The sequence below is a fragment of the Neophocaena asiaeorientalis genome, unplaced genomic scaffold (genome assembly GCF_003031525.2).
Source record: "Neophocaena asiaeorientalis asiaeorientalis breed wild unplaced genomic scaffold, Neophocaena_asiaeorientalis_V1.1 scaffold196, whole genome shotgun sequence".
NCBI lineage: Eukaryota > Metazoa > Chordata > Mammalia > Artiodactyla > Phocoenidae > Neophocaena > Neophocaena asiaeorientalis.
The window spans coordinates 1,324,721-1,349,847 of NW_020173929.1; the positions used below are offsets into that span (position 1 = coordinate 1,324,721).

General features: G+C 36.4%; 1 protein-coding gene across 4 annotated transcripts in view; it reads right to left on the minus strand.

Moving 5' to 3' along the window:
- The window catches only part of CCDC73 (coiled-coil domain containing 73), a 139,028-nt gene that overhangs the window by 77,513 nt on the left and 36,388 nt on the right, over nt 1-25,127 (minus strand). For 3 of the 4 annotated variants that reach the window (XM_024752572.1, XM_024752573.1, XM_024752574.1), the window contains exon 1: nt 171-238. In XM_024752572.1, coding sequence (XP_024608340.1) covers nt 171-191 — 21 coding nt within the window. In that variant the 5' untranslated portion in view covers nt 192-238. Of the gene's footprint in view, nt 1-170; nt 243-10,588; nt 10,661-25,127 lie in introns of those variants that run through there. The other variant, XM_024752575.1, reaches the window with a different exon arrangement.

Genomic DNA, 25,127 nt, shown 5'->3' on the forward strand with positions numbered 1-25,127 from the left:
ACCACATTACATTATTATCAGTTGTGATTCAAAATAATCTTATTTCCTGCTTCCAATAATAACATTTTTGTCCTCAGTGAGAATGGAGAACAACCTGTCATAATATTCATGAGAAGTGGGAAAAGTGCAATATTTAAAACTGTAATGTTTGTCTATCCTTATGAAATTACCTGCTTTCTAAAAACTGCCATTGCTTCTTTGTGTTGCTTTGTTAATGTTTCCTTTTGATTCTGAAGAGTTTCCTATTTTAAAATCATGAAAAGTTAAAACAGATTCTAGCCACTTTCAGTTTTAAATTTTAATTGGGTTCACAAATTAAAGTTAAACATATTCATTGCACATATTATTTTATGCTCTTAAAATGTAACTTATGACAATTTTATTATTTTTTTAACTGTCATGGACTCAGCATACAATAATTTTGCTTCCAGTTGCTTCTTCATGATAAAACATATTGCTCTCTAAAATTTTAAACTCTGAATATAGCTTACTTTAAAGTTTTCTTCAAGAAAATATCTTTCACCAAAAGTTATTAAAATTAAGTCTAATATACAAGCAGACTATTGTCTTATTACAGTTTCCAAAAACACCAATTTTATTATCTAAGCACAAATGTTTACATGGTAACATATGATTCTTTAAATTCACTGAAATAATTTTTTACAAAACCAAAACTACCACAGGGCATTTTTGAAAAAAAATCCATGTATACAATTCCATTTCTTTCCCCTCCACCTTTTTTTGGTACAAGTTGTGTGTCCTGTCCTTTAGATTCAAGATGAATTTTTTCTTCTATCTTTATCAAATAATTCTCATAATTTAAAAACTTAGAGCTAAAACTGGCAACCACTTTCAAATGCTTCTGTTATTTTACTCCGTGATTCTACAATTTAAAAAATTTATCTACTGACCTCCTATATGATAGCTTTCTTGTATAACCATAATCCTACATGTCCTCCGTCTATTCTTCCAACAGAATTATATAAAAATTGTGGCTTAAATCAACAGTCAGTATTTATACTCTTATAACTGCAATTTTTATTCAATGCTAAGCCATATGGTATATCATGATTACATTTCTTTTTTAAAATTTTATTTATTTATTTATTTTTGGCTGCGTTGGGTCTTCGTTGCTGCATGTGGGCTTTCTCTAGTTGCAGTGAGCGGGGGATACTCTTCCTGGACCCAGGCTTGAACCTGTGTCCCCTGCATTGGCAGGCAGATTCTTAACCACTGCGCCACCAGGGAAGTCCCATGATTACATTTCTATATATACAAGTTTTATTTTTCCTGAAGTTAGCAATTACTTTAAACTATTTTAATTCCCATAACTAATTTTGAAAAATAATACTGCCAGTTCCAAGGTCTGTATCAATTGGTTCATATGCTCAGAAGCAAAAAATAAAGAATAGAAAAGGCAAAGTGAGAAGATCCCAAGAATGACTTAGGAAATCCCGAACTGCATAGGAAAACAGACATTTTTTTTTTTAATTTTTAAAATTTTGGCCACGCCACGCAGCTTGCAGGATCTTAGTTCCCTGACCAGGGAATGAACCCAGGCCCTGGCAGTGAAAGCACCGAGTCCTAACCACTGGACTGTCAGGGAATTCTCCGGAAACCAGACATTTAGAAAAGCTGTAGATATTGGACAAAATTTTTCAGAGGATATTGCCCAGTTTTCTTATAAAAATATATTAGACTCTACTCCTGCAAACAAGGAAAGAATGAATTTATAGGACACTTCAGGGATAAATCCTTTGAGGAGCAGATTCTGAAGTAAACATGAACTCCAGCTCTCTCCCCGTTTTTTGTGAACAGCCGTAAATCTAGAAATAGATTTAATATGCAACAAAAACTGGAATGGGAAACAGCCCCATTACTAGATCTCCAAATTCAGATCTTCAAAAAGCCTTAGAACAAAAGAAGAAGAAACTGGTACCCTTACAGATAAAACAATTTAATACTCCCACTCCTGTCATCAAGCATGAGAGGAGTGAGTCTCATGGTAAAGACACCTGTAGATACTTATTATAAGCAGAAAAGACACTGGGGAAAAAAACATCCTGAACTAGCTAAGAAAATGAAGGGAAAAAATATCAGGTGGGCAAATCAATGTCACTGCTCTGACACACACCCAACTTCCCATTTATTCCTCAAACTTGCAAAGAGCAATTTCTCTAAATATTAAAAGAAACCTGGAAATTTTATTCATACCATAAACTCTGGCAACATCACATAACCTTTCCCTCAGGGTCAATGAGCTACTCAAATAGGGTGTATCTCTAATAATCCAAAGATACTCGTCCCATTTTAGCCCATAACCGTTATTCTTGGATTCTCAAGTGAGGAATATTATTTTCTCCGTTATGACGCCACACCCATTGACTTAAGAGATAGGAATCTACTATGCAAATAGAACTGAAAAATTAAACTCCTGTTTTTTTGGAGGAGGAGTTTTTTGTTTGTTTGTTTGTTTTTTAAGATTCCTGGGGATTCTATTCACAATCAGATCATAGCTTATTTGGATATTGACTTCGGTACCTGTGTGTACCATGGAACCAAATTAAAGATCTCCATGAAGTGGACTCTTTGTGGGAAAAATGTCTTAACTGATATTGGCAGCAGGGTTCAGACTGACCCATCTAAACCTCTACTTAACTTTATATAATACCTCTAAAACCAGAAACGAAGAAGAACTAAAGTCAATTGTCCTAAAGCCTAATAAAGAAAGGATGAATCAATCATACCTATACCAGTTTTAAAATTTTGACTTGTTCCCCAGTCAAAAACCCAATGGGTGAAGATTTAAGACCTTAAGGCCATAAATAAAATATCAATTTCCCCAATTCATTGAGCCCAGATACTATTTTATCTTTAGTGCCACTTGACTCTACATACTTTACTACTATATATTTATCTGTGTTCTGCTTTCTATGGCGTCCCTTTAGATCAAAATAGTTTTACCTGTTTGTTCTGTCCTGGGAGAGTCAACAATTTACCTGGACAGTTATGCCTCAGTGGTTTACTGAGGAACTTAGGAACCTTAAACCTCCCTGTAAACTCTACACTTATACAATATGCGGGCAAGCTTTCGTTATGTTCTAAAGATGAAGAGAGCTCTAAGACTGACTCCATTTATCTATGTACTGTTTTAGCTCAGAAAGGACATGAGAATTCCAAAAAACAGTTTAGTATTTTGTAAGAATAAAGTGCATTATTTAGGGAATAATTTATCCCCAGGGGGTAAATCTATTATTCCTGATAAATTATGAGCCCCTCAATACTTTCCAAGGCTGGTTACTAAAAGAAAATTAAGAAGTTGTCCAGATTACACTGGCTACTGTAGACACTGGGTTCCAAACATCTCTGAAATTGACACATTTCTATATAATTTAAGTCCTCAACAATGGAACCTTTCCCTTAGGAACTTAAACATGGACAAGAATTTTGTGATTTAAAAATAACTCTCAACAGCCCCCCTTGCACCCCCGCAATTGGGGCCCTCCAAATTGTCATAAAGCTTTCCATCTATTTGTATCTGAGCAATGTAGACAAGTCCTTAATACTCTAACAGAACACCACAGGTATCATCAGGGCCCAACTGCTTACTACAATCTTCCCCTCAACCCAGTGAGGGGAAAATCCTACTCCTTATCTAAGGATAGTAATAAGCAGCAGCCAAACGAGTAGAGGCCTCTGCTGACTTGGTTTAAGGATCCTGTTTAAATTTGATGGTTCTGTATGCTGTACAATCCTGGATGCTACTGAAAACACACTTCTTGGCAAGCAGGCTTACATCCTATGAACTTTTTATTATTTTCTTCCTCACACATTTCAACTCAGTGCTATACTTTAAAGATTGCTACTCTTTTCCCATTATCCAAAGAAGGGGAATTCCATGAGATCTAACCTCTGTCCAAACAATGACTATGCCTCAGATGGATTTATTAGAAACTCCTCCTAGAAAATCTAGGTTTAATATTGTTTGTTGATATATCTATTTTTATAACTGAAATGGGAACTAAGGCAAGATATACTGGAACAGTCTCAACTGACCCCTAAAACATGACTCCTTACCAGAAGTAAAACCAGTCCTGATGACAGTACTTACCCCCTCAGCAGGGCTTGCCAATTGTCAAGAGATAAGAGAGTTAACAAAAAACTAATATTAGGTATATCTTTCAGAGTAGTCCATGATTTTGTAATACTGTAGAAACAATGAGAGTTTCCAACCTTAATAGGAATCCCAATGTAAGATGAACAACAGTTTTAAGTACTCTAATGCTTCCTAAGGAGGTGGCTATCATGAAGCCACACTATTAAGGGATAACAAAGGCTAAAAGAAATATCCTAGGTTTATCTTTATGACACACAGGAAGCCCTCAATCAGGTCCTGGCCCCATTATACTCTAAAAAGCTAAATCTTTCTGGAGATTAAAAAATCCTATTTTGGAATGCCCACAACTGGCTCCAAAGTCTGAAAAGAATACATGGTTGTAAAGTACAAGAGAATCCCTGGCACTTTCAGGACAGACACTTGGTGGCACCAGAGAACCTTGACGAAACTCTGCAAACATATTTTACAAGGAATTATCCATCAGAGCAAGGACATATTGAAAATGATATTCAATTAGCATTGGTGGGGAAATTTTACTAAGATTTTTGAGGATGTCTCTGGTGCAAATCTCATCTGTCTCCCTCACAATCCTAGTAAAACTGTTATCCTTGTAAATCCAAGCTTCAGGACCCCACTGAACATGTCCAAATGGACTTCCTAAAATAAACCCCTACAGTGGGTTCTGAATATGTTCTGATCATTGCTTGCTACTTCTCTGGATGGATTAAAACTTTTTCTTGAGAGAGAGCTATAATTATGAGAGTAGGAAAAAAATTACTTGATTTTGTGTTCCCAACGTGAGGATCTCCAGTAACAGAGGCACTCATTTTACTGGACCTGTTTTTAGAGAACTCTGCAAAGTCTTGTCATTGATTTAGAAATTTCATTGCCCCAATCATCCCCAATCTTGAGGAAAAGTAGAGAGAATTAATGGCACCTTAAATCTGACATTCTTGAACTTCCATGACCAAGAAGGTTATGTCTAACTCTCAATACCATTAAGTCCACAGTCTCCTATACTTCACTGGCTTCTACCATACACACCTATTAGAGGTTACCACATGAAACTGGATACTTGTGCCCCAATCTTGGACATTTTCTTACTTCAGACAAACCTGGCAAAGTACTCCAAGGACTCAGGAAATATACTTCATAGTCTTATCACCATCTCACATAAGTTGCCTTTCCTCTACATGATCTAAAATGCAGATAAACATAAGTTGAGAGAGTTCATTACCATTAGACCTGCCCTGCAAGAAATAATATGATTCCTACAGGTTGAACTGAAAGGACAAGAGAGAGCAACTCAAAGCCGTATGAAGAAATAAAAATCTCAGTAAAGGTAAATACATGAGCAATTTATAAAAGCTAGTATTACTCTAACAGCAGTTTTTATTTCTTTTTAAAGAAACTAATACTTTTTTTAAAAAGACAATTATTAGGCTAAAAGCTAGTATTACTGTACCTTTGGTTTGTAACTCCATATTTGCTTTCTACATAATTCAGAGACTAATGCATTTTTAAAACTACTAGTTTAGGGGCTTCCCTGGTGGCGCAGTGGTTGAGAGTCCACCTGCCGATGCAGGGGACACGGGTTCGTGCCCCAGTCCGAGAAGATCCCACATGCCGTGAAGCAGCTGGGCCCGTGAGCCATGGCCGCTGGGCCTGTGCGTCCGGAGCCTGTGCTCTGCAACGGGAGAGGCCACAGCAGTGAGAGGCCCGTCTACCACAAAAAAACAAAAAAAACCCTACTAGTTTATTGTCTTGAGCACACAATATATAAAGATGTAATTTTATAGTATCAACAACTGAAAGGGGTGTAGATGGAGCTATAAAGGAATAGAGTTCTTGTATGTTATTGACATTAAGCTGATACAAATTCAAATTAGAGTGCTATAATGATAGATGCTAACTGTAATCCCCATGGTAACCATTAAGGAAATAGCTAGAGAATATACACAAAAGGAAATGAGAAAGGAATTTAAACATCTCACTACAAAAAAATCAACTAAACACAAAAGATGATGGTAATGCAGGAAATGAGGGACAAAAACTATCAGACACATTGAAAACAAATAGCAAAATGACACAAGTTAGTTGCTCCTTATCAGTAATTACTTTAAATGTATATTTTAACTCTCTCACCTAAAGACAAAAATTGGAAGAATGGATAAAAAGCATGATCCAACTTTATGCTGTCTACAAGAGACTCACTTTAGATCTAAAGACACAAACAGGTTGAAAGTAGAAAAATGGAAAAAGGTATTCCAATAAAATAATAACCAAAAGAACAAAAAAAAATAAAATTAAAAATGGCCTTTAAATTTTAAGAAGTTACATTAGACAAAGAAAGATATTATATATCCATAAAACGTTCAATAAGGAAGAAGATATAACAATTATAAGCATTTATGAACCGAATGACAGACCATCAGAATATATGAAGCAGGGCTTCCCTGGCGGCACAGTGGTTAAGAATCTGCCTGCCAACACAGGTTTGATCCCTGGTCTGGGAAGATCCCACATGTCATGGAGCAACTAGGCCCTTGTGCCACAACTACTGAGCCTGTGCTCTAGAGCCTGTGAGCCACAACTACTGAGCCCACATGCCACAACTATTGAAGGCCACATGCCTAGAGCCCATGCTCCGCAACGAGAGAAGACACCACAGTGAGAAGCCCTCACACTGCAAGAAAGAGTAGCCCCCGCTTGCTGCAACTACAGAAAGCCCACTCACAGCAACGAAGACCCAATGCAGCCAAAAATAAATAAATAAATAAATTTTTAAAAAAGAAAAGAATGGGAGAGATCCCCCCTCCCTTTAACAGAACAGAAAAACAATAGAGAAAATAAGTGAGATTAAAAATTGGTTCTTTGAAAAGATAACAAAATTGATAAACCTTTACCCAGATGGACTAAGAAAAACAGAGAAGACTCAAATTACTAAAATCAGAAATGAAAGTGGGGACATTACTACTGATTCTGCAGAAATAATAAGTATGATGAGAGTACTATGAACAATTGCATGCTAACAAATTGGGTAACCTAGATGAAATGGAGAATTCCTAGAAATGCAAAACCTACGAAGACCAAATTATGAAGAAATAGAAAATTTTAAGAGACTATAGGAACTGAATCCATAATCAAAATCTCCCAATACAGAAAAGCCCTGAACCTGATGGCTTCACTGGTGAATTCTACCAAACATTTAAAGAACTAACAGCAATCCTCCTCAAACTTTTCCAAAGAGTTGAATAGGAAGGAACACTTCCTAACTCATGCTTGATGCCAGTATTACCTTGATACCAAAGCCAGATGAAAACACATCACGAATACTACAGACCAGTACCCCTGATGAACACTGATGCAAAAATTCTCAAAAAAATACTATCAAACTGAATTCAGAAGCATATTAAAAGGATCATACACCATGACCAAGTAGGATTTATCCCTGGGATAAGAGAGTTCAACATACAAAAAAATCAGTCAATGTAATACGCCACATTAACAGAATGAAGGCAAAAAAGCACATAATCATCTCAACTTATGCAATAAAAAGAACCTGACAAAATTCAGTACCCTTTCATGGTAAAAAAGAAATTCAACAAACTAGGAATAGAAGGAAACTACCTCAGCATAATAAAAGCCATATTTGAAAACCCCACAGTGAACATAATATTCAATGGTAAAGGACTGAAAGCTTTTCCTCTAAGATCAGGAACAAGGCAAGGATGCCTACTTTCACAACTTGTATTCAACATAGTACTGGTTAAAGCAATGAGGCAAGAAAAAGAAATCCAATTTGGAAAGGAAAAAGAGTTATCTGTTTGCATATGATATGATCTTATATGTAGAAAACCCTAAATATTCCACAAAAAATTTGAATAAATGAATTCAGCAAAGTAGTATGATACAAAGTCACACAAAAATCAATTGCATTTCTGTACGCTAACAATGAACTACCCAAAAATGAAATTAAGAAAAAAATTACATTTACAATAGTACTAAAAAGAATAAAATACATAGAAATTAACTTAACCAAGGAGATGAAAGACTTGTACAATGAAAACTACAAAACACTGCCCAAAGAAATTAAATTAAAAATACACACACATCTTTTGCTCTGGAACTAGAAAACTTCATATTTGTAAAATAATACTATCCAAAGTTATCTACAGATTCAATGTAATCTCTATCAAAATCCCAATAATATTTTTTGCAGAAATAGAAAAACCCATCCTAAAGTTCATATGGAATCTCAAGGAACCCAAAATAGCCAAATAATCTTGAAAAAGAAGATCAAAGCTGGGGGACTCACACTTCCTAATTTCAAAACTTACTGTAAAGCTCCAGGAATCAAAACAGTGCTGTACTGGCATAAAGAAAGACACATGGACCAATGGAATAAAGAGCTCAGAAATAAACCCTCACACACATGGTCAAGGGTGTCAAGATCATTCAATGGGGAAAGAACAGTCTTTTCAACCAAAGGTTCTGGGAAAACTGGATATACACAAGCAAAAGAATGAAGCTGGGCTTCCCTGGTGGCACAGTGGTTGAGAGTCCACCTGCCGATGCAGGGGACGTGGGTTCGTGCCCGGGTCCAGGAGGATCCCGCATGCCGTGGAGTGGCTGGGCCCGTGAGCCATGGCCTCTGGGCCTGCACGTCCGGAGCCTGTGCTCCGTGGCGGGAGAGGCCACAGCAGTGAGAGGCCTGCGTACCGCAAAAAAAAAAAAAAAAAGGAGGAAAAAGAATGAAGCTGAACCCTTACCTAACACCATATACAAAAATGAACTCCATCGAAACACCACCAAACAACCTGTTAATAAAGCAAAACCATGTTTATTGGAATTCACTGCAGTAAGTGAGGACACTACCTTGACAAAGTCTTAGTAGTATCTCAAAAGGAACAAATTAGAACTGGGTTATATAGAAGGTTATGGGATTTAGGTGTTTGGGGGAACTTAAGATACTTTTAATTTACATTGCCAATAAGAAATATATGAAAGTTCTATTTTTCTACAACTTTGTAAAGTAAGGTAGGAATCTGGTTTTATTTTTCTTCAGATGGTATACCCAGTTCTAATATCATTTCTTGAATAATCTACTTTTCCCCCCTGATCAGCAATGTCACCTTTATCATTCACTAAATTATCTTATGTATTTGGATCGATTTCTGGACTCCATTATAGTCTATCTGTTCATATATACTACCAAGCTATTTTAACTATTATAGCTTTATAATATATTTAAGAATCTAGTGTGACTAGATTCCTTTTCAAAACTTTCCCAGCCACTATTGTAAGTTTATTTCCATATAAACCTTAGAATCAGCTTAAGTACACCAAACACACGCTTGGTATTTTAAATTGGATTGTATTAAACTTACTGATTAACTTAAGGATTCTGATAATTTTCTACTATTGACTCTATTCAAAACAAGATACGACTTTACATTCTGACTTTACATTCTGACTTTATGTCTGCTTGGAGCTTTAGATTGTATTTGGTGTTTACCTGTTTTTTCTCTCCACAAACAGGTCTCTTTATTTGACCTGTCCCTAATATGTAACCCACACAACCTTGTGGATCTCTCTGGCCTCAAAATTCCCATCGTTGGCCTATCCTCTGTCATTTGAATTCTATTTCTGACATGTTATCTCCAAGTTCCTGTTTCAATATTGCCAAATACTGAGAAGAAGGGTCATCTTAATTAAGCTTTCAATTTTTAGCTGTTAAGATTACTTTGGTGGGGGACTTCCCTGGTGGTCCAGTGGTTAAGACTCCACACTCCCAATACAGGGGGCCTGGGTTCAATCCCTGGTCAGGCAACTAGATCCCACATGCTGCAACTAAGAGCCCACAACCTGCAACTAAAAGATCTTGCATGTCAACAAAGACCCCACGTGCCACGACAAAGACCTGGTGCAGCCAAATAAATAAATATTTTAAAAAGGAAAAGATTACTTTGGTGGAAAGGCAAGAGAGGCACTATCAAAAATGCCTCTATATGGATAAGGATCAAAAGAAAATCAGATATGATACTATTTTTTTTAAGATTTGGTTATAGTATATAACAACAGCCTAGGAAAATACGGTACTATTCTGAAGTTTCACTTCTTAAAAAACATTTTGACTCCTCTATAACACAAAATATGTTTCTCAGATATGAAATAGTTCATAGTAGTTTTCAGAGTTATCCTTGTCTATTTTCTTATCAGAAAGCCTGGGGAAAAATGGTTATTCTCACAGAAGAAACTAACACAACATTGTAAAAAAAAAAAAAAAAAGTTATTCTCAGTTTTCTGGAAGCCTAAATGTTCTTAACAGTTTTAGTTGGAATTTTCTTGAGACTCTCTAAAATGAAGCACAATTCCCCAAATATGTTTAGGAAATTTAAAAATTAACTTCACAATTAAGGAATAAAATACATAAAATAAAATGCTAATTAGAGGGGAGAAAATACTCACCTTTTGCCATTTAAGTTCTTGTGTCTCCATAATAATTTTACCAATTTGCTCTTCATACTGAGCTTCTGCTTCCTAAGTCAAAAAGAAGAAAAATACTAGGAAAATTAGGACTTGAAAATTTCCAGTTTCAACTCTTTCTAGAGAGATAAAAAGAGCATCCTCCCACATTTACAACAAGGAAAAGGGCTAGAAAAATTGCAAATTAAATAGCCAAATCCATCAGAGAACTGAGGTCCCAGATCGACCAAGTAATCCAAAATCTGGATAGAGAAACGGGTTACTGCAGGGAGAACAGAACCACAGCATTTGCTTACCTGGGACATAAGCCATTGAGTACCGATTTTAAAACTCAGCTAAAAGTCCTTAATAAATTTTTAAAGGCAGAACATGGGCTGGTGTAAGAACATGAATCTCCTGAGGTCCCCAGAAATAAAGAAGTTTATATCTTCTAGAAATAAGGAGGTTTATACCTTCTAACAGGTTTTTCTTCCATGAAACCCACCAGGTGGTTACAGGGAAGGATGGGAAGAATCTGAGAAAGCTTTTCTCCTGTGGTACTGGCTGGGGAGGAGAGCAGTCACAAGCCTTCTTCCCTAAATCTTCTACAGACCAAAAACCTTAATCTGCAGGGGATAGGACAACAAAAACTATATCTAAGGACACTAGTGGAAATCCTCTGCAGCGGGGGGGAAAGGGACCAGCAGACACCACTGAAAACTCTACCTAGACAGACCTGTCTTTCTTATCTCCTCTAAGGAACAAAAGCCTTAATCTACAGGGGGAAGGGCAATAAAAACTAGCCCATGAGAGCACTTATGGAAACCCACTGCAGCTGAGAGGAGAAGGCTAGAAAAATAAAACAGCTCTATCTTTGGGGAGGGGAAGGAATACATGCTAGGCCCACAATTAAATATGAAAGAGGGATCAGAATTCTTGTGGAGGCCTCACCTTGAGACTGGGGTTCACCGAAAACTGAGGCTTAATAGAAACATCAGAGAATGTTCCTATTCCCCACCTGCTGCCACCACCCAACTAACAAGTGTCAAGTAAAAAAACAGTGAGACATAGCTGGGAGAGCTGAAAGGATAGACTCTCTCTGGGAAGCAGCACAAAAGGAAGACCCAAAGTCAAGGGGGGAAGCCCAAAGCCAAGCAAGAAGCAGTTATTTAGAAAAACCCTCTGATTTCATTTAAAATATTGTAATACTCTTGAATTAGCCCACACAATAAACACAAGGTATCACTAGAGAAATCTGAAGCTTCTGTCAGAAACTTCAATAGGTAGACTTGAAAGCTGCCTGGTTGAGTGTTGAAGGCATACCCCAACACACACACACAGAGCTCTTCTGCAAAGACAGAGTTTTTTTGTTTGTTTGTTTTGGTTCCAGGTATTTAAGGAAATCTATGTCAAACAAAGCACTAGCTGATCACTAAGCTAAGAGCACGTGACAAAAACTGAAGACTTAACACAATTATTTCAGAAAAGTCACTACACAAACAAATAATGACAAAAACAAGAAGCAACCCTGAGAAGAGGTAGGAATCTTATTTCCAGAGTTGTCACATATTCAAAATATTCATGTCCATTTCTCAAAAAAAATTTACAAGGCATGCAAGCAAACAGAAAAGTGTGATCCAGTGCTTCCCTGGTGGCACAGTGGTTAAGAATCCACCTGCCAATGCAGGGGACACGGGTTTGTATTCTGGTCGGGGAAGATCCCACATGCCGCACAGCAACTACAGCCGTGTACCACAACTACTGAGCCTGCGCTCTAGAGCCCACATGCCACAACTACTGAAGCCCACATGCCTAGAGCCCATGCTCCGCAACAACAGAAGCCACCGCAGTGAGAAGCTTGTGCACCGCAACCAGAGAAAGCCCACGTGCAGCAACAAAGACCCAACGCAGCCAAAAATAAATAAATAAAATAATTATTTTTAAAAAATGTGTGATCCATACACAGGAAAAAAAAACAATTTAATAGGAACTGTCCCTGAGCAAGTGCAGACAACGGACCTAGACAAAGACTTTAATAAATCAATAATTTAAAATATGCTCAAAGTGCTAAAAGAACCATATACAAAAGTCCTAAAGCCATTAAAAAGTTAAGGGAATGCTACAAACAAGTTTATGCTCATAAATTTGACAACTTACAGAAACAGACCAATTCTTCTAAAACCACAAACTATCAGACCTCAACCAAGAAGATAAATAACAATCTTCAAAAGCCCTATAGTCATAAATTTAAAAGCTCCAAAAAAAGAAATGTACAGGCCCACATAATTTCACCATAGAATTCTGAATGATATGCATTCTGAAGTATTTAGGAAGTGCACTGATGCCTGCAATTTACTCTGGAATCGTCAAAAATAAAGCTGAAGGAGGGTTAAGTAGATGGATAGACGTGATAAAACAAGTACAGTAAAATGTTAATGGTGTATGAGTGTTCACTGTCAAATTCTGTTAGTTTTGCTGTATGTTTAACAATTTTCATAACAAACTGGGAGAAATCAAAGAGTGGATGTTAACAGATAAAATACATTTTGTTATGAAATATTTTCCTATGACTCTCTCACATGTTCTTTGTTTTATTACATACACACACTTATGCTATGGTATTCAAAGAGGCTTTCATGAAAGCTGTCTCACTGAAAATGCTTTCAGCAGCAAGTAGCAACAACAAACCCAGACTCACAATGGCTTATGGGACTTAACTGTTTCACATGACAAGTCCAAAGGCAGAGTCCTTCTAGAATTTATTTCAGTGGCTCAACAATATCATCAAGGACTATAATTCTGCCCATTTTCCATTTTGCCATTATCCAAGTGATTTTCCTTAAGCTTTTCACCCCTTGGCTACTTTAATTTTAAGCATCAAGGACGGAAAGGACATTATCCTACAGTAGAAAAAGTGTAATCTCTTATTAAAAGGATAACAAAACTTTTCCCAGAAGCTTCCTAATCATATCTTCTGATATCTCATTGGCCATAACTAGGTCACATGCCCACTCCTAAACCAGTTGCTGGTTGGTGAAATGCATTGAACCTTCCTGAGAGGTTAGGACAGTCAGGATTTACCTAACTCATATTGGTGAGAGTTGGACCCTAAGACACAGTCAAGGTTCTTCCAGCATGGAATAAGGGACAGAATGTATACAAACAAGGTATGCTATGTGATAAATAAAGTGAGGAGAGAACAGAAGCTCTCAAAGTAATACGTACCTACAGTCAAAACGTTGAAAAAAGAAATAAGTGTATACACATTTTTGGGGGGAGGTGTGTAGAACATATAACATGCATATCTTCCCAAAGCAGGTGGATTGAAAATGTACAAGATACAGCTTTCTTCATATGGGCCTGGTTATACACTTCTCTTTTATTTTTTTTTTTTATTTGTTTTATTTTTAGCTGCATTGGGTCTTTGATTCTGCACGTGGGCTTTCTCTAGTTGTGGCGAGTGGGGGCTACTCTTCATTGTGGTGCGTGGGCCTCTTATCACAATGGCTTCTCTTGTTGCAGAGCACTGGCTCTAGGTGTGCGGGCTTCAGCAGTTGTGGCCCGCGAGCTTCAGTGGCTGTGGCTCGCAGACTCTAGAGCACAGGCTCAGTAGTTGTGGCGCACGGGCTTAATTGCTCTGCGGCACGTGGGATCTTCCAGGATCAGGGCTCGAACCCACGTCCCCTGCATTGGCAGGTGGATTCTTAACCACTGCACCATCAGGGAAGCCCTACACTTCTCTTTCAGTGGCTACAGGGGATTCTCAGATCTTACTATGATTTAGATATTGTTCTAAGCACTTTTTATACATTAATTTAACCTTAGGTATAATTTTATGTGTTACTTGTATTCTTGTTACTGCCATTTTATAAATGAGGAAACTGGGTTATCAGCAAGAGGATAAATAACTTGCCTAAAGTCATATAGCAGGTAAACAGCAGAGCAAGTATTTGAACCTAGATGATCTGTCTCCAGAGTCTCTTAAACATGCCATTATATCACCTTTAAGAAACTGTGGGTTGTGTAGGACAGTATGAATTGCTATAATATACTCCTTTCCTTCAAAAACTTCAGAATTTAATCTTCATATCCCATAAAAGTTAGAAAAACATTCAAAATCACACTACCTATTTTAAATATACAAGTACATTCTGATTATTTGGTTGAACACTTCAAAATAAGAAATATTTGTTGAAAGGAAAGGCAAAAAACTTTTAAATTGTTATGGATATTCTAATATTAATATTTTTCTATTTGAGAAGTCTTTGTAATAGATTAAGTTGACTAACATGAAAACAGTAGTTTAAATACGAATTAGGAAAGAGATTTTTTTTAAAATGTGAACTTTTAGGCTATGCCATGCATATTAGAGATATTTATCTTGGATATTTTATAGATAATCAAACCAAGAAACTCTCGGAAAGAGAGATTAGTATTGTATTAGACAACATGAGGAACTGAATTGGGCAATTTCGTAGGAGGTGGATTATGAGTTTGAAAAGGAGAATAAAAGTACCCAGTAACAGTTTTGGCTGCTTGGACAAGTGCCTGGTGTATGTACTATGTCCCTAAATCTGTTCAGGGTCAAGAATTGAAGAGGCCTGACCAATACACAGCCCATCTTGTAAAACTACAGCCTGAAGCAAGTACTTCAAAAAAAGCATGGCACTTTCTAAAGGTTATAAAGAGTAAATAAACCATCAAATTACTCCTCTTTTATTGTTTTTATAAAAACACTTAAATCCTTGTAGTCCTAAGGCAGCTAATAAAAAATAAACACTTTTAAGGTTCTATCTTGTATACTTTATTGAAGTTACACATGGGATTTTCTTACCAAATTTAATATATATTTTCTCATTGGCAATTTAATAAGAATTTTTATTAATAACTTTTGAAAGCTGCTTGAAGAATGAATAAAAATGAAAAGTTCAAATAAAATGTAAATAATAATTTTTAATAAAAAGCATGAAGTTAAATCAAAATCCTAATGTAGTAGAAGCATATTATAATGTTATCTTTCAGCAATGTGGATAATACTCATTTTATCAGTTTTCTATGCAGTATAAAGATACAGATTCTACAAATCATTATAATTACAAAGGGGTATGATTTCACTCATAGCATAACTAACTTTATGGGGCATTAAAATGCTGCTTAATGTTATTTACCACATATTATACCAATAATTACCCAGTTTCCTTCACAATTTCCCTAGCAAATCATTGTGGGTTTTTTTGTTGTGTTTTGTTTTGGCTGTGCCCCGCCAAAAGGTCAAAACACCAAAAATGAAGAGAAAAAAAGAGACAATAGAAATGGATCTACAAGGGGTCCAGATATTGGCGTTTATAGACACAGACCTGAAGTAGATAAAACTAATATGCTCAAGAAATTATATGACAAAATAAATTTCAGCAGAGGAATGAAAGTTATAAAAGTAGAACCAAATGAAAATACTAGGACTGAAAATTTAAGAAGTGAAATTAAGAACTCAGTAGATTGACTTAATCATCAGATTAGGTAAACTGAAGAGAAAATTCATTAACTGAAAGAACAAAAAAAAAATAACCAGACTGAAACATGGACAGATAAAGAAAAAGAAGGAAAATATAGACAAAAAATCAATAATTATATAGAAGATTTGAACAAGACTGACAAAGTTGACCAAATTCACAGTCATAGCATACTGCACCCAAGAAATACAGAATACATATTATATTCATGTTCATCTATGTTGGAGTATTTACCAACTTGATTATATGCTTGGCTAGAAAGAAAAGCTCCAAAAATATTAAGTGGTTGAAATTATATAGTGCTTACAATCTGACATAGTAAAATTATGCTAAAATTCAATTTTTAAAAGTTAATAAAAAGTAAAATTAAAAAAAAGTAAAATAAAACTCCCAAACATTTATAAGTGAAGTAGTACACGTCTAAATAACGCATGGGTCAAAGAATAAATTACAATGAAAATTAGAAAGTGGGCTTCCCTGGTGGCGCAGTGGTTGAGAGTCCACCTGCCAATGCAAGGGACACGGGTTCGTGCCCCGGTCTGGGAGGATCCCACATGCCACGGAGCGGCTAGGCCCATGAGCCATGGCCGCTGAGCCTGCGCGTCCAGAGCCTGTGCCCCGCAACGGGAGAGGCCACAACAGTGAGAGGCCTACGTACCGCAAAAAAAAAAAAAAAAATTAGAAAGTAATTTGAACTGAATGATAATGAAGATAAAATCTACATAAATTTGTAGAATCCAGCTAAAGGCATGCTAAGAGAAAAGTTTAGAGCCTTAAATACTGTATATTAGAAAAGAAAAAAAGGTTAAAATTAATCAACTAAATACCATCTTCAAAAGTTCAAGACAAAAAAACAACAAATTAAAGTAAGGAAATAATAAAGATAAGAGCAGATAGTAATAAAACATAAAACAAATATGCAAGAGAATCATCAAAGTCAAAATTTAATTCCTTAAAAAGACTAACATAATTGATAGAAAGACTGATCCAAAATTCCTACTCATTCATATCTTTGCATGAGTTACTTCTTCCATGAAGCTTACCTCACTCCCCTTAGTAAAGTTAGGCATTTCCTTAGCCACACTCTCACAGTATATTCTGCACTCCTTTATTATTACATGGTATTATAATCTCTAAAACCTGTCACAGTAAGTGCTCAGGAAACATTAAGTGAATGACCAAATATAGTCTTGCTTACTTAATATCTCTCAAAAATAAAAAAAAAAGAATCACATTAATTTGTATTATACTATTTCTTGAATTTTCACTGTTTCAAAGTTCTAATTTCTTTTTACAAACTTTTTATTTTGAAATAATTTTAGATTTACAGAAGACTTGTGTAAAGATAGTAGAGTTTTTGTATACCCTTTACCCAGCTTCCCTAATGTTGAAATCTTACATAAGTAGGATATACTTATCAAGGTTAAGAAAGTAACATGGTAACAATATTATTGATTACACTATAAAGTTTATATATTTCACTAGTTTTTCCACCAATATCTGTTCCAGAACACAAAATGGGATACCATGTTACATTTAATCATGTCTCCTTAGACTCCTCCAATCTGTGAGAATTTCTCAGCCTTCCTGTTTTTCATGACCTTGATACTTTTGACAAGCATTGTTGAGGTATCTTGCAGAATATTCCACATATGGGGTTTGTCTGATATTTTCTCATGATTATACTATGTTTCGGGGAAGAATACCACAGAGGTAAAGATCCCTTCTCATCACATCATATCATGAGTACTTCATATTCACATGAATTATTGATACAATATAAATTCTTTCTGGGGATCTTAACCGTAATCACTTAGTTAAGGTGGTATCTGCCAGGTTTCTCCACAGTAAACTGTATTTTTAAAAACATACTGTGTTTTAAAAAAAACACAGTATTTTTCCCTTTATATTTTCTGTCTGTTAGAACTTAGTCCACAATCAAGGCAAGGGAAGTTAAGCTCCACTTCCTAGAGGGAGGAGTATCAAACAATATGTAAACATGTATAAAACCACCACAGTAACTTATTAAATAATTTGGGGAAGATATTGTGTGACTATGCAACTATTGTTTCTCCTAAAAGTTTCATCCACTAATTTTAGCATTCATCAGTGGATCTTCCCTGCAGGAATTATTACTGTGATGTTCTAAGGGTGGTTTTTATTTCTCTGCTTCCTCCTACATTTATTAATTGGAATTAAAGATTTTTCCCGAACAATAGCCAGCTCTACCCACCACCAGTCGCTCCATTCAGGAAACTTGCACAAGCCTCTTAGATAGCCTCATCCAACAGAGGGCAGACAGCAGAAGCAAGAATTACAATCCTGCAGCCTGTGGAACAAAAACCACATTCACAGAAAGGTAGACAAGATGAAAGGCAGAGGGCTATGCACCAGATGAAGGAACAAGATAAAACCCCAGAAAAACAACTAAATGAAGTGGAGATAGACAACCTTCCAGAAAAAGAATTCAGAATAATGATAGTGAAGATGATCCAGGACCTCGGAAAAAGAATGGAAGCAAAGAACAAGAAGATGCAAGAAATGGTTAACAAAGACCTAGAAGAAATAAAGAACAAACAAACAGATGAACAATACAATAACTGAAATGAAAATTATACTAGAAGGAATCAATAGCAGAATAACTGAGGCAAAAGAATGGATAAGTGGGGACTTCCCTGGTGGTGCAGTGGTTAAGAATCTGCCTGCCAATGCAGGGGACACAGGTTCGTGCCCTGATCTGGGAAGATCCCACATGCCACGGAGCAACTGAGCCCGTGTGCCACAATTATAGAGCCCGCGTGCCTAGAGCCCGTGCACCACAACAAGAGAAGCCACCGCAATGAGAAGCCTGCGCACTGCAATGAAGAGTAGCCCTTGCTCACTGCACCTAGAGAAAGCCCGCGTGCAACAACAAAAACCCAATGCAGCCAAAAATAAAATAAATAAACTTATTAAAAAAAAAAAAAGAATGGGTAAGTGACCTGGGAGACAGAATGGTGGAACTCACTGCTGTGGAACAGAATAAAGAAAAAAGAATGAAAAGAAATGAAGACAGCCTAAGAAACCTCTGGAACAACGTTAAACGCAACAACATTTGCATTATAGGGGTCCCAGAGGAGAAGAGAGAGAGAAAGGACCCGAGAAAATATTTGAAGATTATAGTTGAAAACTTCCCTAACATGGGAAAAGAAATAGCCACCCAAGTACAGGAAGTACAGAGTCCCATACAGGATAAACCCAAGGAGAAACATGCTGAGACACATAGTAATCAAATTGGCAAAAATTAAAGACAAAGAAAAATTATTGAAAGCAGCAAGGGAAAAACGACAAATAACATACAAGGGAACTCCATTAGGAAAACAGCTGATTTCTCAGCAGAAACACTACAAGCCACAAGGGACTGGCATGATATACTTAAAGTGATGTAAAGGGAAGAACCTACAACCAAGATTACTCTACCCAGCAAGGATCTCATTCAGATTCAATGGAGAAATCAAAAGCTTTACAGACAAGCAAAAGCTAAGAGAATTCAGCACCACCAAACCAGCTCTACAACAAACGCTAAAGGAACTTCTCTGAGTGGGAAACACAAGAGAAGAAAAGGACCTACAAAAACAAACCCAAAAAATCAAGAAATTGGTCATAGGAACATACATATCTATAACTACATTAAACATGAATGGATTAAATGCTCCAACCAAAAGACACAGGCTTGCTGAATGGATACAAAAACAAGACCCATATATATGCTGTCTACAAGAGACCCACTTCAGACCTAAGGGCACACACAGGCTGAAAGTGAGGGGATGGAAAAAGATATTCCATGCAAATGGAAATCAAAAGAAAGCTGGAGTAGCAATACTCGTATCAGACAAAATAGACTTTAAAATAAAGAGACTTACAAGAGACAAGGAAGGACATTACATAATGATCAAGGGATCAATCCAGGAAGAAAATATAACAATTATAAATATATATGCACCCAACATAGGAGCACCTCAATACATAAGGCAACTGCTAACAGCTATAAAAGAGGAAATTTACAGCAACACAATAATACTGGGGGACTTTAACACCTCGCTTACACCAATGGACAGATCATCCAAACAGAAAATTAATAAGGGAACAGAAGCTTTAAATAACATAATAGACCAGATAGATCTATTTGATATTTATAGGACATTCCAGTCAAAAACAGCAGATTACACTTTCTTCTCAAGTGCGCACAGAACATTCTCCAGGATAGATCACATCTTTGGTCACAAATCAAGCCTCAGTAAATTGAAGAAAATTGAAATCATATCAAGCATCTTTTCTGACCACAACGGTATGAGATTAGAAATCAATTACAAGGAGAAAAACGTAAAAAACACAAACACATGGAGGCTAAACAATACATTACTAAATACCCAAGAGATCACTGAAGAAATCAAAGAGGAAATCAAAAAATACCTAGAGACAAATGACAATGAAGACACGATGATCCAAAACCTATCGGATGCGGCAAAAGCAGTTCTAAGAGGGAAGTTTATAGCTATACAAGCCTACCTCAAGAAACAAGAAAAATCTCAAATAAACAATCTAAGCTTACACTTAAAGGAACTAGAGAAATAAGAACAAACAGAACCCAAAGTTAGCAAAGGAAACAAATCATAAAGATCAGAGCAGAAATAAATGAAATAGAAACAAAGAAAACAATAGCAAAGATCAATAAAACTAAAAGCTGGTTCTTTGAGAAGATAAACAGAATTAATAAGCCATTAGCCAGACTCATCACGAAAAAGAGGGAGAGGACTCAAATCAATAAAATTAGAAATGAAAAAGGAGAAGTTACAACAGACACCGTAGAAATACAAAGCATCCTAAGAGACTACTACAAGCAACTCTATGCCAATATAATGGACAACCTAGAAGAAATGGACAAATTCTTGGAAAGGTACAATCTCCCAAGATTGAACCAGGAAGAAATAGAAAATATGAACAGACCAATTACCAGTAATGAAATTGAATCAGTAATGTAAAAACTCCCAACAAACAAAAGTCCAGAACCAGATGGCCTCACGGGCAAATTCTACCGAACATTTATACAAGAGTTAACACCTATCCTTCTGAAACTATTCCAAAAAATTGCAGAGGAAGGAACATTTCCAAACTCATTCTATGAGGCCACCATCACCCTGATATCAAAATCAGACAAAGATACCACATAAAAAAGAAAATTACAGGCCAATATCACTGATGAACATAGATGTAAAATTCCTCAACAAAATACATGCAAATTGAAGCCAACAGTACATTAAAAGGATCATACACCATGATCAAGTGGGATTTATCCCAGGGATGCAAGGATTTTTCAATATCCACAAATCAATCAGTGTGATACACCACATTAACAAATTGAAGAACAAAAACCATATGATCATCTCAATAGATGCAGAAAAAGCTTTTGACAAAATTCAACACCCATGTATGAAAAAACTCTCCAGAAAGTGGGCATAGAGGGAACCTACCCAAACATAATAAAGGCTATATATGATAAACCCACAGCTAACATCATACTCAATGGTGAAAAGCTGAAAGCATTTCCTCTAAGATCAGTAACAAGACAAGGATGTTCACGCTCGCCACTTTTATTCAACATAGTTTTGGAAGTATTAGCCACAGCAATCAAAGAAGAAAAAGAAATAAAAGGGATCCAAATTGGAATAAAGAAGTAAAACTGCCACTGGTTGCAGATGACATGATACTATACATAGAAAATCCTAAAGACACTACCAGAAAACTACTAGAGCTCATCAATGAATTTGGTAAAGTTGCAGGGTAAAAAGTTAATAGACAGAAATCTGCTGCATTTCTATACACTAACAACAAAAGGTTAGAAAGGGAAATTGAGGAAACAATCGCATTTACCATAGCATCAAAAAGAATAAAATACAGGGACTTCCCTGGTGGTCCAGTGGTTAAGAATCCACCTTCCAATGCAGGGGATACGGGTTTGATCCCTGGTTGGTGAACTAAGATCCCACATGCTGCAGGGCAACTAAGCCTGCATGCCGCAACTACTGAGCATGTGTGCTCTAGAGCCCATGTGCCACAACTAGAGAGTCCACGTGCTACAACTACTAAGCCCACGTGCCACAACTACAGAGAAGACCATGCACCACAACAAAGAGCCTGTGAACCACAACAAAAGATCCTGCATGCTGCAGTGAGGATCCCACGTGCCACAACTAAGACCCAATGCAGCCAAATAAATAAAATAAAATTTTCTAAAAATATAAAATACCTAGGAAAAAACCAACCCAAGGAGACAAAAAACCTGTACTCCAAAAACTATAAGACACTGATGAAAGAAATCAAAGATGACACAGATGGGAAGATATACCATGTTCTTTGATTGGAAGAATCGATATTGTCAAAATGACTGTACTACACAAGGCAATCTACAGATTCAATGCAATCCCTATCAAATTACCAATGGCATTTTTCAAAGAACTAGAACAAAAAAATTTTTAAGTTGTATGGAAACACAAAACCCCCGAATAGCCAAAGCAATCTTGAGAAAGAAAAACAGAGCTGGAGGAAATAGGCTCCCTGACTTCAGACTATACTATAAAGCTATAGTCATCAAAACAGTATGGTACTGGCACAAAACCAGAAATATAAATCAATGGAACAGGAGAGAAAGACCAGAAGTGAACCTATGCACTTATGGTAAATTTACCTACAACAAAGGAGGAAAAATATACAATGGAAAAAAGTCACTTCAATAAGTGGTGCTGGGAAAACTGGACAGCTACATGTAAAAGAATGAAATTAGAACACTCCCTAACACCATACACAAAAACAAACTCAAAATCGATTAAATACCTAAATGTAAAATGGGGTACTAGAAAGCTTCTAGAGGAAAACCTAGGCAGGACAGTCTTTGACATAAATTTCAGCAACATCTTTTTGGATCCGTCTCCTAGAGTAAAGGAAATAAAAACAAAAATAAACAAATGGGATCTAATTAAACTTAAAAGCTTTTGCTCAACAAAAAAATCCATAAACAAAACAAAAAAAAGCTACAAAAGGGAAGAAAATATTTGCAAATGATGCAACTGATAAGGGATTAATCTCCAAAATACATAAACAGCTCATACAGTTCAATATCAAAAACAAACAAACAAACAACCCAGTCAAAAACTGGGTAGAAGATCTAAATAGACATTTCTCCAGAGAAGACATACAGATGGCCACAAGGCACATGAAAAGATGTTCAACATCCCTAATTATTAGAGAAATGCAAATCAAAAACTACAGTGAGGTATCACCTCACACCAGTCAGGATAGCCATCATCAAAATTTCTACAAATAATAAATGCTGGAGAGGGTGTGGAGAAAAGGAAGTCCTCCTACACCGTTGGTAGGACTGTAAATTGTTACAGCCACTATGGAGAACAGTATGGAGGTTCCTTAAAAAACTAAAAATAGAGCTACCCTATGATTCTGCAATCCCACTCCTGGGCATATATCCGGAGAAAGCCATAATTCAAAAAGATAAATGTACCTCAGTGTTCATTGCAGCACTATTTACAATGGCCAAGACATGGAAGCAACTTAAATGTCCATCAACAGATGAATGGATAAAGAAGATGTGATATAGATATCAATATATAGATATACACACAATCGAATATTACTCAGCCATAAAAAAGAATGAAATAATGCCATTTGCAGCAACATGGATGGACCTAGAGATTATCATACTAAGCGAAGTAAGTCAGTCAGAGAAAGACAAATATCAGATGATATCAGTTACATGTGGAATCTTAAAAAAATCATACTTACAAAACAGAAACAGACTCACAGACATAGAAAACAAATTTATGGTTACTAAAGGGGAAAGGTAGTGGGGAGGGATAAATTAGGAATTTGGGAGTAACATATACACACTACTGTATATAAAATAGATAACCAACAAGGACCTACTGTATACCACAGGGAACTATACTCAATATTTTGTAATAACCTAAATCACTTTGCTGTACACCTGAACCTAACACACATTGTAAATCAACTATACTTCAATAAAAAAATAAATTAAAAAAGAAAGAAATCTAAAATATTCGTACTGAGCTAAAACCAAGGTGTTGGATGGGCTGTACACCTTCATGAAGTCTCTGTGGGGGAACTCCTTGCCTCTTCCAGCTTCCACCTGCACACTTTGACTTGTGGCTTCTACCCTCCATCTTCAAAGCCAGCAGTATAACATCTTCAAATCTCTTTGACCACACCCTCTACTTCTGACATCACATCTTTTGCTCTGATTCTGATTATCCTGCTTTCCTCTTATAAGAACCCGTGGAACAAATTAGGCCCATCTGAATAATTCAGCATAATCCCTCCATTTCAAAATATGTAACTTTATCATATCTGTGAAGTCCCTTTTGCCATGTTAGGTAACATATTTACAGGTTTTGAGAGTTAGAATGTGGACATCATTGTCCACATTATTCTCCCTATCTTAGTGGATATATGGGTGTTCACTGTGAAATTCTTTCAACTATTATGCGTTTTTGAAATTTTCCTATTAAAATATGGATGAAAAATAAAATCCAGCAATATGGATAAAGTGTTGCCATTATGGTAAATGTGAAAATCGTAACTGTCATTTTCCAATGAAAGGAGGAATTTCCCCCTTTTTAAGAATAAAGTTCTCCTTTCAGTGGGGAATGTTATTAAAAGTAGTATACATTCAGGACTTCCCTGGTGGTCCAGTGGTTAAGAATCCACCTTCCAGTGCAGGGGACATGGGGTTTGATCCGTGGCTGGGGAACTAAGATCCCACATGCCACGGGGCAACTAAGCCCATGCACTGCAGCTACTAAGCACGTGAGCCACAACTAGAGAGCCCTGTGTGCCACAACTAGGGAGAAGTCCAAGCGCCACAACAAAGAGCCCATGCACCACAACGAAAGATCCCGCATGCCACGACAAAGATCCCTCATGCTGCAACTAAGACCCGATGCAGCCAAAAATAAAAATAA